Here is an 18,118-nt window from a genome sequence, read left to right as displayed (position 1 = left end):
CTCTCTGAAAGTTTATAGACCCAGTACTTAAGCAAATCCTCCATAAGAGCGCTTCCCGGCTTTTCAGGACAGAGACTTTTTAAAATTAAAACGTGGGGAGGAGGGTAGAGAAATAAACTCTGCACCAGAGAGAGAGGACAGTTTTTTCCTTTGAAATAGCTTGCAAAATGGGTCGTCATCCTTGGGCCAGCAGGTTTTCAAAATCATCCATTTTCTGCTACAGCAGCAAAAGAAAAAAATGTTGCAAAAGGAAATAAAGAAAGCCAACATTTCTCGAACCAATTCCAATGCCCTGCCCCCAACTCCTCCCGCCAGTGGCCGCGGGGCCTGGCTCCCCCCACCTTAAAACCCTCTCGGCTCACTCCGGGAACCGAGTGCACCCGCAGGGCTCTGGTAGGCTCCGGTTCTCGCGGAGCCGTGCTTCTGTGGCCAAGAATGGGAATGAAAGCGGCCTCGGGCTCGGTACCGCCAAATCAGGCCTGGAGGGAAGGGAAGAGAGCGAAGGGCACCTCCACCCTCACCCGCGCTGGTCCTCCCTTCCCCGCCCCGCGTGCACCGCCGCGTCCCGGAGCGCCGCAGTCCCTCCCGCCGCGGGCAGGGGAAGCGCAGAGAGCTTGGAGGAGGGGGCCTTGAGCGCCCCCGTGAGAGTGGCCCGACGGCGGATGGCAAGGAAGGTGAAGTTCAGGGACTCGAAGGGCCCGAGCGGAAAGGAAGGAGGCAGGCGTGGAGTGGGGTGGGGAGTGCAAGGAGACCTGGACCTCGAGGGTGAGGGTGGGGGTGGGGGTGGCGGTGGGAGGGAGGAGGAGTGGGGGGAGGGCGGCGGAGGAAGTGCCTGGCCCGGCCTGCGCGCGCGGGAGCTGCAGACGAGCTGGCTCAGACCGTAATCAGAGCTCTCGCCGGCTCCTGGCAGCCGCCGCAGCGCCTCGGCGAGGGAGGACTTGCCGGCCAAAGCAGCGGCAGGCGGAGACGCGACTGGCGTGAGATTGGTGCAGCGCCAGTCGGGAGGCTGAGGCTGTGAGCGCCGCGGGAGCCGTAAACACGGCTCAGCCCCTCCGGCCATCCCGGAGCGCACGCGGCCGCGGGGACTGCTGGACCAAACTCTGCGCCGCCCGGAGGCCGCCCCTGAGCGGGCCTCCCAACCCGTCGTGCAGCGCCCCCTGACTCGCTCCCGCCGCCAGCCCGCCAGCTCTTCCGGGAGCCCGGGGCATGAACGGCTACGGCTCTCCCTACCTGTACATGGGCGGCCCCGTGTCGCAGCCGCCGCGGGCGCCCTTGCAGCGCACGCCGAAGTGCGCGCGCTGCCGCAACCACGGCGTGCTGTCTTGGCTCAAGGGCCACAAACGCTACTGCCGCTTCAAAGACTGCACCTGTGAGAAGTGCATCCTTATCATCGAGCGGCAGCGGGTCATGGCGGCGCAGGTGGCGCTGCGCAGGCAGCAGGCCAACGAGAGCCTCGAGAGCCTCATCCCCGACTCGCTGCGCTCCCTGCCGGGACCCCCGCCGCCGGGAGACGCCACCTCTGCCCCGCCGCCGCCGACCTCGCAGCCGTCTCAGCCACCGCCGCCGCGACCCGCTGTGGAGTTGGCTGCTGCCGCCGCGCTGCGCTGGGTCGCGGAGCCCCAGCCTGGGGCGCTGCAGGCGCAGCTCGCCAAGCCAGGTAAGAGCAGCTGCGGGGCCGCACTGGGCCCCGCGCCTGGGCGAAAACACTTCCAAGCGGCTATTGCTGCTTTGCCTGGGAGGCTCGGAGGCGGATTTTGGGGAAGATGGCCCGGCCCGGCCTTCCGCCCCAACTCCAGCCGAGCCGGTCCTTACTCTCTCGGCACAAGCGATCGTCGGTCTGGATCCGGCGAGGTAGGAGGTGAACCCAGGCGCCCACGGGAAAGGCGCCTCGGGCTCGCCAAGTGCCTTCCCCAGGTTAAAGGGGGACGGGTAAATAAAGAGGTCGAGACAGGACCAAATTAAAATCCGCGTGGGCACACACCACCGTGCGGCCGGGCTTTCTTGCAGCGGGCTTTAGAGGGCCTCGCATTTGGAGGTTGGGATGGGTAGGTGCAAGGAAGGAGCCAAGGCCCAAGGCTTGGATGACTCTGGGTGTTTTTCTCGGCCCCCGGGGAATTTGAGCGAACCCGAAGCCTTTCAAGTAGCCTACTGTGGCCTCCAGCCTCTTGCAGTCTGTTGAAAAGAAGCCCTATTTAGAAGCAGTAGTAAACAAGGTCCAGAAAGGCCCCCACACTGATAGCGGGGACTCAGAATCTAGTGCGCCCAGAGTCAACCAACTCCTTCTGCAGAATTGCTCAGGTCCTTTAACACCGTTCCGCAGGCAGCCCTCAGCAGTCTCCGTGGTCTTAAAGAAACAGAAACAAAACGACCTACAGTGAGGAAGGCCAGCCCTGGAGAGTCCTTCCCCCACTTCTAGGTGGGCCTGGGCCTCCTTCTGTCCTCTCCTCTCTCCTCTACTGTGCTTTAGAGATCATGGGTCTGCTCTGAGCCCTGGAGGTGGGCAGAGTCCTCCCCTCCCCTTTCCATCTGGTTCCCTCCTTCAGGCCTCCAAAGCCTTTCAAACCCCAGTGGAGCCTTTCCTCCTGGAGAATGTCTAGTTTACCATCCTGCGCAGCCCAAGGGCTCCTTTGATTTTAAGCTCGTAGAATTCTGTGGACAGGTGTTTGGTCTTTCCCTTTCACTGGGGCAGATGTACAAAGGAAAAAAGCCCATCTTCTCAGGGAGAGGGTTGAGGGGTATGCTGGAATTCAGAGATGGAAGGCCCTGGAAGGCCCAAAGCCCTCCTGTGGGTGGAACTAATGGTAGAGCTTCTGCCTACCCCCAGTCTCCCCCCCCCACCCCAAAAAAGACTGTACCTCTGGCTCTTGGAGAGAGGCTTTCAGCAGCACTGCACTGCTGTGCGGAGCCAGGGAAACATTTGGGGTGAGTTGGTAGGCAGCCTGGCAGGTGCAGTCCTGCTGCCCTGTTGCTCCGTTATGCTGTCCAGACCTGAAGCTCTGAGAACATCTTATGGGAAGAGCAGAACTGGGTATTGTAAGGACAGAAGTGAGTTTACTGAACATGGATTTTGTGGATGTTTAATCCAAGGTAGAATATAAGCATTTCCCTGAGTAATGTCCGCCCACTCCCAGTTGACTCTCTTTTGTCAGTGTGATCTCTTCATACTTGTAGGTTTGTCACAGAGGAATAGGAGGGGGGCGGGGAAAGGACATTCTCTTTGTTTTTCTCCTTTAAGTTAGAGCAGGTAACTAGGAGAGTTTTGTCTCAGTTCTCCATGCCAGTAACTTTTCTTAACCTTTCTCATTTCCAGTTTCTCTGTCTCCATTTCCCCCAACACTAGGTTGGGAGTTTTGAGTTTGTGACAGTGGTAGCATCTTGCAGTGGCCACCTGCCCAGCAGCACCCGTGTAATAGTGCTTTGGGTTCTGGGGTCCCTGTCCAAGCGGGGATTCTTTTCACATTGTGTGCTGTTCTAACCATTCTTTGGGATAGCTAGAGTTCATGCTTTCTATAGAGTCACAAAACCAAAAATAACCCTGGGAGGCGGGGAGTGAGGGGCAGGCAGAAAGGCCAAGCAGCAGCCTCAGTAGCAGAAGGATACGTGCTTGGGGAGAATAGGAGAGGGAGACTGCAACTGGACAAACCAGACCTGGTGCTCTCTCTTTTACTCAGAACTAAGTGTTCTGGGATGACCTGAGCCTTTCATAATGAAAACAAGTAATTGCAAAGGAAAATAAGCTTTACTACTAGAAAAGGTCAGAGTGATGGCTTTGGGGGCCTAAACTATCAGGGATCAAATGCTCAGGTCCTAATGCGTACCTTGCACATTTATTTATGTAACTTTTGTTTTCTGCTTTCAATTGGTTCGGCCCCATAATTCCATTCAACATCAACAAAAAGCCAGTCACCAATCCGATGATGGCGAGAGAGGGCAGGAAAGGAATAGATCATTGTTTTCCATTAGGAAGGCAAGTATACAAGTGGATCGGTTCTAGGCAATGCTTTGTACAGAGAAAGCCCATTTGGGTTTTAAGTTAGGGAAAACTGCCTGAATGGGACTGTATGTATTTTTCCTTTTTTGGCAGTTGTTCTTATGATGTATTTGTATGTAACATACCATGCATATTGAGAAGCTTGTCAGATATGGTCCTGGGCAAGTAGCTCACTATGTAGAGAAGTAAATGAAGCTCTGTTTGAATGGTAGTAAGTTACATGTACAGTAAGTTCACAGACCATTAGGAATCTCTAAATATCTCCTGGTGATTTATGGAGATTTGTTTCTTTGTGATTTTGGTGTCAAAAACATGGTTGGTCTCTTTAGTACATAGCTGTGGAGACATTTGCTTTTTTTGTTGGCTCCAAATGCAAGTGCACAAACACAGAGTCTTTCCCCCTCTCCAGAAATCCTTGTGAAAAGTACACGCCCTAGAGAAGGGAATGTTTGCTGGGCACCGCTGGAGGAAAAAACACCCAGTTCAGGGAGCCACATTAATACCAAGACTCAGTTTTGTAGGTGGAAGAAATTTCTTTCCCAAATTCTGCTTCCGATTCTTTAAAGGAACAGGGATTGTTTTATCTAACAGTGTATCATGTTTAACATCCCTTTTATGTGGAGGTGGTTGTAAGGAGAATTTTCATATTCTCAGGTTATTACTTCTAGCAATGGATTAAAGCTTTTTTTTTTTTTTTTTTTTTCCGTTTTGGTTGTACATTTCCCCTGCTCCTGGATTATCATCTACGACTGGCCTGGAATTATTAGATTTTGATTGAGCAAGTTTTTTTTTTTTTTTTTTTTTTTCCGTTTTGGTTGTACATTTCCCCTGCTCCTGGATTATCATCTACGACTGGCCTGGAATTATTAGATTTTGATTGAGCCCCAAATTCTAGTCTAAGCTCCTTTAAATCTATCCTATTGATGCGTTTCTCTTTCATTTCCTCTTCACTCCCCCCTCCTTCCCGTCAGGAAAATACCTTGGGAAGCTTGAACACCTTTCAGCTCTTAGAGTATCTGAGTCAGCAGCCTCAACCAGCCAAGCCAGCCTTTCAGGGCCTGGGCTGTAGAGCTGAGGAAAGTAAGGGGTCACGACCAAGGTGAGAGGCTGAAGTTACATTCCTCTGTTTGGCTTCCTCCCCCACACCCTACTCTTCCTCCAGGAGAGTGGCATGGGTCTCCTCAGGCTGCCAGAGGAAAGGGCTGTGGCTACAGATTCTTCCTAGGTTTACATCTGCCATCAAAATAAATACGTAAACAAGTTGTTAAAATTTTTTTTAAAGGAAGAGAAATCTAAAACACTCTATTTGATTAAGAGTAAGAGAGCAAGATTAACTAGGAAAGTAGGGTCTCCTTTCTTGTTTATTTCTCCTGAAATGCAGAGAACAAGAGACCTATAGGAAGGGAAGTTGGGAGATTTTGGAAAACTGCCTTTATTTGATTCTACCTCCTGTCCGGCACCTCCTAGCATCTTTATGCTTGCTCCGGGCTTTTCAGCTCCAGCTTGATTAGGTCCTGTCTGGTCAGCTTCCTAGTTTTAAATTTTACTTTTAATTTTTTAAAAAAGAGACACGCACCTGCATGGATGAATGTTGCCAGAACACCGGTCCAGGCCAGGATGGGAAATTCTCTGCGACTAGAGGCTGAAGCAAAGGAAAAGTGGGAGAGACCTCAGAGTCACTCGTGAAGGGTAGCTACGAATTTAAAACAGGGGCTGGGTATTTCAGACGCTTTGATTTGGGCCGAGGGGCCTGACTCAGAGTTGCATTTTAAAAAGCAAAAACCAACCAAACGAAAAGGAAGAAGCGAGACCGTACTGGTCTCCTCCTAAACCTTACCCACGGCTGGCTCTGGAGGGCGGACGCAGGGCTGCTCACAGCTCCGGCCCTTTCCCACCGGCGGCCAGCGAGTTGCCGAGTTACCGACCTACCGACCGGTTCCTTGGGTCCCGGCGCAGCCGAGAGCGCAGCGAGTGCAAGTGCGGGGCGGCGGCTCAGGGACCCCGGGCCGGGTCAGGGATGGATGGGACGCCGGGAGAGGCCCGTGCGGTGGGAGCAGCGCGCTCGAGGCTTCCCTGCGGCCGCCCTGGACCACTGTTCTCTTGCACCCAATCCTCGCGGCGCCGCCGCTGCGGCGGCACCTTCCACTCGCGCTCAGCCCCGCGGGCTGGGTTAGACCCCGCCTGTTCGGTCGGTTGCCCGATTTAGCAGAAAACCTGCAAATAAACACAAAAAAGGGATATCAAATATTGTATGGGGCACACTTGTACTGAAACTTTGTGATTTTTGCTAAGCGCAGGTTTAACTGGACATCCTGCTATTTTATCTGGCAACCCTAGGCCTCCGGGGCGGGCCCAGCCCTAAAGTCCGCGGGGGCGCCCCTCGGGGTGGGCGTAGCTCTGGCGGGTCTCCCAGCCTCTTTCTCCTTGTGGAGACCGAGCTGCCCCCGGCCGGCTCAGAGAGGCGCTGGTGTCCATCTTGTGGCTCTGAGCACAGGGTGGACAGGAAAACGGGAGCGTTTTCCACGTCTGGGAACCACAGAGTTCCACTGCCATCCAGGACAGAACCTCCCCCCACCTAACACACCGCTGTGGGTTATAAATCTGGCGGGATAGCCGTGCTCTCGATTTACACAACCAACTCTTCTTTTCCCTGATGGATGAACTCCCGGGTTTAAAAGATTACAGTAATCACAGGACAGTGTTAATCGAATCTGATAGCAATAACTTTCGGGGAAGGTCAGGCTCAAGTGAAATGTTACCAAGCAACAGGCATTTTGTTTGCAAAATACAATCAAAGAGCATTGATGAGAAATTCTTTGCTGCAGCCAGTCAGCACTTTCAGCTAACAGCTTTACAGAGGGAAAGGGAGTGAATCTTCATAAATCAACGTCCCTGGAAGACTTGGAGCCCCTTTCTGGAAACGTTGGATTTCTTCCTGACAGGAAGGCAGGCAGAACCCAGTGAAAACCTACGTGCCTGCCTGCCTCTCCTTTCCCTTTCTTTGCCTCTTCCGTTTCTCCAGCTTTCCTCCTTTCTTTAGCTTTTTAACCTGTTGCGGCCCCTCAGCCATTAGTCACTCGGGTCCCTGGACCCCCATGTCTAGTGTGATGTGACTCTGGTGGCACAGTGGGCCTTGCACTGGGGTTTACATGGGCGCTGGTGGCAGAGGTTGGGGCCTGAGTGGTGGAACATTGGTCATCGCGGGGCCCATCACCTTGGGATCCTGTCACATCACTCCCAAGAGTCCCCCATGGCTTTAGTGAGTCACTGCAAACTACTTTCTCTGAAGAAGCTAGGGGAAACTAAAACATAACTAGGTGTTTTTTTTTTTTTTTCATTTTATTATACAGTTAACCAGCTATAAAAAATAAGCACGATCAACTACTGAATAACAATATTATGGAAAACCTAACATTTAGAACATCGGTTTTCTACCGAATCTCTCATCTCTTTTGAATGCAGTGACTGGGCAGACTTAAATTTTACAAAGCTGGGATCAGTGTTCTGCTTGTTTCCCCCCGCTAAGTATCACTTGTTTAGTTCAGTAGATGTTCCACTCACAGCCTTTATATGTGAATGTTTACAGCAACATTCCCTCCCATGAATACAGCAGTCTGCCCAGCTGCTGGCCTTTGGGTTACTTGCTGTGTTTCAATATAAAATACAACTCACTGCACAGATAACTTGGAATTTTTGCAAAATATTCTTTAGTAAACTGTAAGCCTCTCAGTAGCCAAGAGGCAAATGCTTTGATCATCTCTGTGTAATCTTACCTAGCGCAGTGCATGGGCACATAGTGAAAGATTTAATGATATTCGTTAAATAGGTGGATGAATAAGTAGCCAGTTGCATTCCAAACACACTTGTAGATTTATAGGTAATTTCCCTCCTGCTTCTTGAAAAGTGTTCCTTTCAGAGTCAAGAAAGAGGTCAAAACTAAATTTTTGCAGGACTTACAAAGTCCACAGTTGCAATCCACACTTCCTTAAGTCTAGCCCTTTCTATATCAATGTCCGCCAAAATATTGGTCCCCAGGAATCATCTTGATTTCTTCATATGTTATTAAGCCAGTGTCATTAATGATTTTAAAAAACCAAACATGACTATGTATTTTTAGTTTTCACGAGGTCCCACCCCCCAGCCCCCGGAAGAAAAGGAAAGATTTTAGACTGACGTTCATTCCCTGCTGTATATTGGGTTTTCACCCATTCACTTTTTTATGATTCAGCACTTCTAGTGCGAGATAAGGATAACAGAAAGTGTAAAAAGCGTGTCTCCTGTTTGAATTCTGACTGGGCAGGGGTCTTTTCTGGAAGCCCCATCCAGCTGGGACTCTTCCTGGCCATTGCTATAAGATTTGTGTACTTTGAAAACGACCCATCAGGGAACAGTTATTGAAAGGTATGTTCCCCAAAGCTCAAGTGAACAGATGAGGGCGTGACAGTCCATGTTTCAAAATGCATGACATGATTTCAAAAGGAAAAAAAAAGTCCAGTGACTTTTGCACTAGGAAGCAGTGCTCTCTATGCCAGTGCTTTCGTGTTTTTATTCTGGATGTATGCTCTATTTTATTTTCGTAGATAGAAAGAATGGATAAGACCCCCAGAAGAAGATACTCATCTTCATGTCACGAACGGAATGTTTTGCATATGTGGCAGAGGCTTTCTCAAAATCTTTCAAATAAATACCTAGGACTTTTTTCTTTTTAAACTGCATTTTCATATGAAAAAAATCCACTGAAGAAAGTTAAAATTTGCAAACTGTAATTTTAGATTGGAAGTCACTTTTCTGCGGGTGTTCATTCTCTCTCCTTAAAGTCTTGTAGCTATCTTATGGCATAGATATATTGTGAAGTTGGAGCATTGTTTTCCATAGCAACGGTGTCCTTCTCAATGGAGTATCTACTTTTTCAAAAAAAAATCTTTACCCTTGTGAAGAGTTTATTTCAGGGATGGCTGTGAGTGTTTCTACATCATGAAAAATATGAAATCAAAGAGTGAACATTTGGTAAAGATTTTTTAAAATATCGAGATGTTTAGCTTTAAAAATAGAAGACTGTGTCACTTTCAGTAACTGGTTTGTAATATCAGATGAGAGTGATTTCTTTCTACTTTCGATCTAGTAGTTTTTGGCACCTATATACTAGGAGTAAAAATATTATCAATTGAGATAATCTTACTCTTTCATGTTCTAGGAATTAGGGTGTCAGTTTCAAGGAGAAAGAGGTTAAAACATTTGGGGAGTGTTTCCTTTTCCATGTTGACACTTGGCAGTTTCACATTTCTATATCTGGAAAGGCCTTTGTGTTTTAAACCAACCGGAACAATTTGTAAAGTTCATTTAGGGAAAAATCTACCGATGTAAAGAAACACCTGTTATTAAATTATGCTTTATCACTGGGCCCCAAACTCACCCTCTATAATTACTTGTGAAAGTTTGTATTTATGACAATAATTGACAATAGTTCTAGTTTAGGCACAAAAATACAACCAGTACTTGACACCATAAATCTGCAGGTCTCTGTATGTTCTGACCTTAGGAAATTATCGCTGGGTGAGGAGTTATTCTTGGTACAAGGTGAGAGGCTAGTCTTCCCTTGCCCGGTTCTGAATCCCCAACAGCCTTGGATGTTGTCTGGGTTTCTGCTTACCTGGCACCCCTTAGCAGGACGTAATGCGTTGCTCAGGTGTGTGGACACATGGGTGTGTCCCACTCACTGCTTCATTCAATGGCTTCTGTCTCCCCTTTGAGTACAGTATAAACAGTGCTGAACTCAGCTGGTTGAATCTGGTTGAATCTCTCTGCTGAACTCAGCTGCTTGAATCTCAGTTCTGAATCTGTAGATTTGATTCCTGTGACATCCGGTTAGATTTTCTCACTTTTTGGCCATAGCCTGCCCACCCCTTTGGAGAGGCTGATCAGCCCAGAGATCTTCAGCAAGGAAGTGTGGATGAATCAGCACAATCCACCACACTCTTTGAGAAGAGTCACCAGAAGCTCTTGCTGCACTGGGGATGTCACAGTGGCAGGTGCAAAGGGTAGCACAAGAAAATATGAAAGAGGCCTCATGCATTCTAGGGGTTCACAATTGGTAAACAAGCTGCCAATCATAGAGGATTCTACTGTGGCCTGTTCTGCAGATCAGGAAAATAGGTTCAAAAGTGAAATTTTGTATTGTCTGATTTCCAGTTGATTGGGACAGTATGTCCTTTACCATCTTGAAAAAAAATACTACATTTTCATAATGGTAGATATGTCAGATTAGCCAGAACATCATTTCTTAGTTCCCTTTTGGCTAAACTTCTGCCCTTTGAATCACTTTCTTCTGGCGTCTAAAGCATTCTGTGGAAGACTAAGCTTGGTAATAGAGCTCGAAGCATTTTCCTCAGATGTCTTCGGTGTTTGTAGCTTATCCAGAGTGGGGAAAAGTTACCTTTTAAAATGGGAAGGTATTTTTAGGTTCACACATTTCTTTTAAAAATATCACAATCAGAGCTTTTTAGCTGTATTTACATACCTTTTTGTTTCCTAGAAGAACCAGTTTTTCCTTGCTTTAAAAAAAAAAAAAACCAACAACCCACCATCCCCTGTATTGCTGTGACACTGTGTATCATATTTCTTTCACTTTTTCATTGTGGTAAAATATACATAACATAAAATTTACTATTCTAACCTTTTTTTAGGGACACAATATACTGGCTTTAAGTATTTTCACAATGTTGTGTGGCCATCACCACTTTCCATTTTCAGAACTTTTTCATCATCCCTAACTGAAACTCAGTACCCATTAGACAGTAAGTCCCCCTTACCCCCTGCCCTAGCCCCTGGTAATACCATTTTACTTTCTGTCACTATGAGTTTGCCTATTCTAGGTACGTTATATAAGTGGAATCATAGAATATTTGTCCTTTTGTGTCTGCCTTATTTCACTTAGCGTGATTCATCCACATTGTAGCATGTGTGAGAATTTCATTCCTTTTTGAGGCTGAATAATATTCCATTATATGAATGGACCACATGTTGTTTATCCATTCATCCTTCTTTTTTTTTTGGTGGTACTCGGGCCTCTCACTGTTGTGGCCTCTCCCGTTGCGGAGCACGGGCTCCGGACACGCAGGCTCAGCGGCCATGGCTCACGGGCGCAGCTGCTCTGCGGCATGTGGGATCTTCCCGGACCGGGGCACGAACCCGTGTCCCCTGCATCAGCAGGTGAACTCTGAACCACTGCGCCACCACGGAAGCCCCATTCATACATCTGTGATGGACACTTGGTCGCTTCCACCCTTTGGCTCTTGTGGATAATGCTGCTGTGAACATTCGTGTTCCATGTGTGCATATTTGCTGCTTAGCAAATTCTGCCTGGTTGTGTTTGCTTTCCCCCTTGCACATGCGTCTTATTTCCCCAACTTGGTAATAAATTCCACAAGTTAGGGGCCAGTCTTATACATCCTGGTATTTTCCACCCTTTATTCTGTTTTCCTCAGTGTCTCGCAGGTTACAGCAATACAAGTACTTGATGCTGACAATAATAGATAATGAAAGCTAAAGAAATAAGAAAACTGTTTAGAGGAGCACAGTATTTAAAACATTATTTTATGTCCATATTTTCCCCAGGAGAGTATTTGACTTGTTTTCCCAAGCTCCGCTGAGCAGGGGCCAAGATCCAATTGTGTGATGAGTTCAGTGCTGAGTTAGCATACTGTCACCGTCCGCTTATTGTCAAGTGTTTAACGATAGAGGAACACCAAGAGGTAGGCATGGGGTCCTGAGTCAGGAAAATGTAGGCAGGTCTAGCTGATTAGAATATGAAGATATGGAAACTTTTTTGTTGCTGTTTTTCTCGTTGGGATCAAGGACAAATACCACATTAACCCAGGGGGTGAAAACTGGGATTCCAGTCCCAGGAAGTTGCAGGAGAGGATATGACAAATTTCTTTTGCAAAAATAGGTGTTTTGTGCATATCCCAGAGTTGTTATAGAAGGCAAAAATGGCTTCATGTGTGTGGGCTGCAAATGATCCCCACATGGACACTTGATATTTTGTACTGGAAAAAGAAGCAGTGTACATAAAATGCAAATTTGGGACAACTACGAATTTGTATCAGATTTATAATTGAAAGTTTCACTGATATAGTTTAAGAATTTCTTAAAGTATTTATTTATGCCTAGGACATATTTATTGCTTTGTGAAGTATCAGTTTTGTTTTTCAGTTATAATTAATGTACATCCCATATTAGAAGAATGCTCATAAATGGGCCTTTGTTTAAGGCTTTTTATTTACTTTTAAAAATAAATTAATTTTCTTTATTTGTGGCTGCGTTGGGTCTTTGTTGCTGCGCGCGGGCTTTCTCTGGTTGCGGCGAGTAGGGGCTACTCTTCATTGCGGTGCACAGGCTTCTCATTGCGGAGGCTTCTCTTGTTGCGGAGCACGGGCTCTAGGCACGCAGGCTTCAGTAGTTGTGGTTCACGGGCTCCAGAGCGCAGGCTCAGTAGTTGTGGCGCACGGGCTTAGTTGTTCCACAGCGTGTGGGATCTTCCCGGACTAGGGATCGAACTCATGTCCCCTGCATTGGCAGGTGGATTCTTAACCACTGCGCCACCAGGGAAGTCCCTGTTTAAGGGTTTTAAAATCAACAACAACAAATAGGAGGAGATGGATTTTAGAAGTTGCTTTGATGAAATTTCACCAGCTGGCTATCTACACATAATCAGGTGTGCCCACTGAGAAGGCGACAATGAGGCTATTCAGGCAGGGCAGTGGATAAAAATCCACTCGCATATAGCTTGTTAATAAAGAATATGTTTCTTTATTATTAAGATCTCTTAGAACCTACTTCTGCAAGCAGACCAGTCTTATTATTTACTTCTTCCTTCCTTCCTTTCTTTCTGCCTGTTTAGCCCGTAATACTAGCCCTTGTGGTGGGGTGATGTCTTAAGTCAAAATGTTAAATTTGCAACTGGTTTACTTCACGGCAAATCTCTGCTTTATTTGGGAAGCTTTTTGTTCTGTTTTGTTTCTCTCTTCTTTTAATATAGTTCAGGAAGGTATCTTGAAGTTCTCTCCATGAACGTTACTAATGAAACAGTTCATGAAAACCTGTCTGCTTCTTGCAGCCCAGGTCCTGGAGTTATGGATGCACTGCTTCACTGGTGGATCTTGCTCCCTGGCAGTTTCACAAGCCTTCTCCAGCCATTTCCTTCTTTCTCTCTGTAGCCTGTCCCACATCCAGGTTTCACAGCTGGTTTTGCTTACCCTCTAGTGTGGGTTATAGGCAACCAAGTCTGCCAGGACCTTGAGTGGGCTTTTAAGAAAAATTTCAATGTACAGAGGCTGCCCGTTTCACTTTGGCAGTCATATCGACTAGTTATTGTACATGGTATCCTGATGAAACATACTGACGACTAGTTCACAAGACATTTGACACAAAATCTGCCTATGGGAAAATGGATTTAAAATATTAAAATTTCCCATGGGTATATGCATCGTGCACCAGCTGTTAATGTCCTTGAATGACACCGGCCGCCTCATTTGCAGAAGAGGGGCCAGAAGACAAGCCTGAGTTCATTTTCCTGTTCTTCCCTGGATGGTGTTTATCCCCAGCCTGGCCCCTATTTAGATTGTTAGTGCTAGACAGCCCCATCTGTGGTTGTGGGTATCGTGTTTCCGTTCTGTGTTGAAGGCAAGCTTTCCTGCACACACCATTCTGAGAAATCACTCCGATTTCTAGATCTTTATTTTCAGGTATTTTTTTCCCGTTTGCCAGTGACACACTTTGGATATTTTTAAGGCTTGCAGTATGTTATAACCCACAGGAAAGCAGTTCCCCTTGCAGAAAGCCCATGTAGGGCCCTCTCCTGAGCACATCTGTTCCCCTTTACACACACCAGGAAAGGATTAACCCAGCTGTTCTCTGCTTTTCAGATTTGACTGAAGAACGACTCGGGGACAGCAGCACAGCGGACACCACTGAGACCTTCAGTGACAAAGACACGGACCAGAGGAGCTCCCCGGACGTGGCCAAAAGTAAGGGCTGCTTCACGCCAGAGAGCCCCGAGATAGTGTCGGTGGACGAAGGTGGGTACGCGGTCCAGAAGAACGGAGGCAGCTCCGAGAGCCGACCCGACAGCCCCAAGTACCCCGGGGAGCAGAATCACCTCCTGATTGAGGGCCCCTCGGGGACCGTGTCTCTGCCCTTCAGCTTGAAAGCCAACAGACCGCCCCTGGAAGTGTTAAAAAAAATATTCCCCAACCAGAAGCCCACGGTGCTGGAGCTGATCCTGAAGGGCTGCGGGGGCGACCTGGTGAGCGCCGTGGAGGTCCTGCTCTCCAGCCGCACCTCCAGCTTGGCCGCGGACCGAACTGCGGCAGAGCCCGAGGGCCTGGTGCTGCCCTCCAGCGGGCACATCTTTGAACACACCTTGAGCTCCTACCCCATCTCCTCTTCCAAATGGTCCGTGGGCTCGGCCTTCAGAGTCCCAGACACGTTGAGGTTTTCCACTGACTCCAGTAACGTGGTCCCCAACCCCCTGGCCGTGCCCCTGCAGCACCCGTTCCCCCAGCACCCCCGGTACCCTCTGATGCTGAGGAATACTTTGGCGAGAAACCAGTCTAGCCCCTTTCTGCCCAATGATGTCACCCTGTGGAACACCATGACGTTGCAGCAACAGTACCAGCTGAGGTCCCAGTACGTCAGCCCTTTCCCCACTAACTCTACCAGCGTCTTCAGAAGCTCACCTGTCCTCCCCTCCCGCGTCCCCGAAGACCCTCGGATACCCATCCCTGACGATGGGTGTCCTATCGTGTCAAAGCAGTCCATTTACGCCGAGGACGACTACGACGAGAGGTCTGACTCCTCAGACTCTAGAATACTCAACACATCATCTTAAAGTGCTACCCGATGGGTGGTGACCAGGTGACATTGCCTGTGCATTTGAACCCTGGCCCCGCCTTGAGGAGAGGCCACATCCTGTGTATAACTTTTCCTTCTGTTTCACAAAGTGACTGTGCTTGATTCTATACCTTAGCAATAAAAACATAACTTATTTAATTTCTTGCACTTCACTGGAAAATGCCAAATAGCTCTGCTCTGTGGCTTTAGTGCTGAATGTTCGTTGTAAAAGAGAATAGTCTTGGGAAAGCCTTGGGCCCATGGAAGATTTATTTGGGGATGTAGAGCTGAAGGTCAGCCTTGCCCCTAAACTCAGCCTGGAATGTTCAATAAAATAGTATACTTGAATGAAATTTTTTTTTTTTTGTGGTACGCGGGCCTCTCACTGTGGTGGCCCCTCCCGTTGCGGAGCAACAGGCTCCGGCCGTGCAGGCTCAGTGGCCATGGCTTACAGGCCCAGCCGCTCTGCGGCATGTGGGATCTTCCCAGACCGGGGCACAAACCCATGTACCCTGCATCGGCAGGCGGACTCCCAACCACTGCGCCACCAGGGAAACCCCTTGAATGAAATTTTGTAAAAGAGGATTCCTTAGGATATGTGAAACCTAAAGGCAGTGGTTCGGTTGCAAACGGACTATAACCAGGGACCTTATACTCCTATGCTAAAAATCCTTCTTGCATTTTAAAGAGAGACTGCACTTAATAGAGTGAACTGCTCACATGCTTATTTAAGCTTGGACAGTTTTCAGAGACAAACTCCATTAAGAATTATTCTTTTCACATGGCTGAATCCAAACGTGTAATGTCAATGTCAGTTGTAAAGCCAATCACAGCTGTGAACTGCATGAAATGTATTGTGAAATGAACACACGATTAAGCTTTGTCAGGTTAATGTAGCATGCTAAGGACTCTAGAAAAAAAATAAACTAAGGAGATGATCTTGGTTTATGTCATTTCTACTTGTGGAAAGAGGATCTCTAAAAATAGAAACTTGATATAAAAGCTACTTACCAGTTCATGGATCAAGGCTTCAGTTAAATGCGATGTCCCTTGAGGAATATGAATGGCAAAGTTTGGGGGCTGTGTTCAGAAAGACAGAATTTATTTTTCAAGAATAGACTTAATTCAGTCCCTCTATCCGTTTATTTGTTTCTTCAACAGATAATTATTGAGTGCCTACTACGTGTAACAGGATGCTCTTTGTATTATTGTCCGAGTTACCTGCCTGTTGAGTCCAAGACAGCAGGGATTATATGATGGAGAATCTCATTAAAAACAAAGTAAAAATGAATACATCTACAGTGTGGAAAGTAAGCAAAGTGCATAGCACGGTACCTGACACAGAGAAAGTACTCCATCAATGAGAGCAGTTACTCCTGTTCAGTTCAGTATATACTCCTCTTTGCATTCAGGATGAAGAAATGGATTCCCTCATTCTCACTTGGAGAAGATGCCATTCTGGCTTTGGGGGATGACCACAGCAAAACTTTGGAAAACAGGGCTTTTCCCCTTCATTTAAAAAGCATTTTGGGGGTGGGGGGCTGCTGTATATGGCAAACTTCTTGCTCAGATATTTTTTAAAGTGAGTTTTAGAACAATAATGTGCAGTGGTGCCCATACCAACCACTTCTTACTCCTTTCTTCAGAATGCTGGAGAGGAAAGATGACTGCCCAGGTCAGACAATAAACTTATGAATGTGGAAGGGAAAGAAAATAAGTGAAAGCCTCTACATGACAAGGATGCAGAGAGAGCTCCCAGCACAAGAATAAGTCTCGAAGGGATCTTCATCCTGGGAGGAAGAAGGGCAAATCCTCTTGGCCTTAGATGCTTCTCCCTCATTGGGAACAGGAGCTGATGTCAGCTGCCCACCACCCTTGCATGGGTCCCAGGAGGAAAACATATTTAAAACAAACAAACAAAATCTCATTTTAATTTCTACTGGGCACCTTTGGAATGAGAAATCATTGAGGGGAAAAATTCCTTATGTTAGTTGGACTAATGTGTATTTAGTTGACATGGTTACATACCAGAGTGTTTAAAAGTAAATATGATTTGTTGTTAAGGTTATATTAGTGAGGGGCTGGAGAGGAGAATAATGTGACCCCTGATTCTAAAAATACATGTGCAGGACATTTTTTATGGTAGTGATGGGCTAATGTCTGGGCCTCCCTAGCGAAAACGTAGTTTCAAAAGTATCTTCAAAAGTTTATCTGTATTTATCTAACAAGCAACAGTGATAACAGATTCCATATGAGATGACAGCGCTATAAAATCTGTCATATATTCAGGTTGAGTGACCTGGATTGAGCAAAACGGTTTAAGATATGGTATCCTGACAGTTTGATTTTGCCCACAGATCATCAAAGTCCTTGCCCTCTTTTCCCAATGGCCAGCAAAATGGAACTGCCTATAAGACAGCTTATTTCTGGGCTACTACAGGTATGTTTGATCCTCAGTGTACTTCTGAAGCAAGATATGTTTCGGTGTGGTAAGTGTGGTACGGGGTCAGAGGGAAAAATTGTTCGTTAAGATCCTATGTCCTGCTTCCTGCATTCAGTTTTGCTTCCTCTGCAGTCCCGACAGCTGAGGCCCCTCTGGTTAAAGTGGCAAAACCTCTTAGATTCTAGCTCAGGTCTCAAAGACCATCCTGCTACGGTTGGCATGTAAGAATTCAAGGGAAATGAACACTCCTCTGCCCATGGGCACTCAGTCACTCTTTCACAGGAAACTCAACATCTGGATGAAAAGAGGAAAACAACATCAACGAGTTCCTAGTTAAATCCCATCTGTCACACACAATATCTGGGTCCTTGGCTATACACTTGCGGTTGAATCAGGCCAGGCTTTTAGAAAGTTAATTCCTATTAAACCCCAGTGCCCCTCTCCCCTGCTAGTCTTAGAGTAAATGCTTCGTTCATGTTTGATGTGGTGGCGGGTGGGCTACTCCTGTTGTCCTGCAGCAGTTTGTCTCAAAGTGTGGTCCAGGCACCTGATACTTAGTCTCTAGTTTAGATTCCTGGGCCCCACTTGTTGAGTGCAGAATCCCTGTAGCCTAAGCTCCTACATTTTTACCATCCTCTCCAGGTAATTCTTTTTTTTTTTTAAAATTATTTATTTATTTATTTTTGACTGCGTTGGGTCTTTGTTGCTGCGTGCGATCTTTCTCTGGTTGTGGCGAGCGGGGGCTACTCTCATTGTGGTGCGCGGGCTTCTCACTGCAGTGGCTTCTCTTGTTG

General features: G+C 47.4%; 1 protein-coding gene across 1 annotated transcript; it reads left to right on the top strand.

Annotated features, from left to right (window-relative positions):
• The first annotated feature begins 1,179 nt into the window (after nt 1-1,179).
• On the top strand, nt 1,180-14,933 carry DMRT3 (doublesex and mab-3 related transcription factor 3). Its single transcript, XM_007466758.1, has 2 exons — nt 1,180-1,657; nt 13,915-14,933. Exons 1-2 carry the CDS (start codon nt 1,207-1,209, stop codon nt 14,877-14,879), a joined length of 1,416 nt encoding a protein of 471 aa, XP_007466820.1. The 5' UTR covers nt 1,180-1,206; the 3' UTR covers nt 14,880-14,933.
• The last annotated feature ends 3,185 nt before the right edge of the window (nt 14,934-18,118 follow it).

Source organism: Lipotes vexillifer, unplaced genomic scaffold (genome assembly GCF_000442215.2).
Source record: "Lipotes vexillifer unplaced genomic scaffold, Lipotes_vexillifer_v1.1 scaffold948, whole genome shotgun sequence".
NCBI classification, from domain to species: Eukaryota; Metazoa; Chordata; class Mammalia; order Artiodactyla; family Lipotidae; genus Lipotes; species Lipotes vexillifer.
Note: the sequence above shows the minus strand (reverse complement) of the source record. Positions and strands in the feature narration are given on the sequence as shown.

Excerpts from the sequence above, each read along its gene's own strand:
- DMRT3 (XM_007466758.1), top strand. The coding sequence starts at position 1,207 with ATGAACGGCTACGGCTCTCCCTACCTGTACATGGGCGGCCCCGTGTCG. Across the intron at positions 1,658-13,914 it reads GGCGCAGCTCGCCAAGCCAG|ATTTGACTGAAGAACGACTC; the intron begins GTAAGAGCAGCT and ends TCTGCTTTTCAG.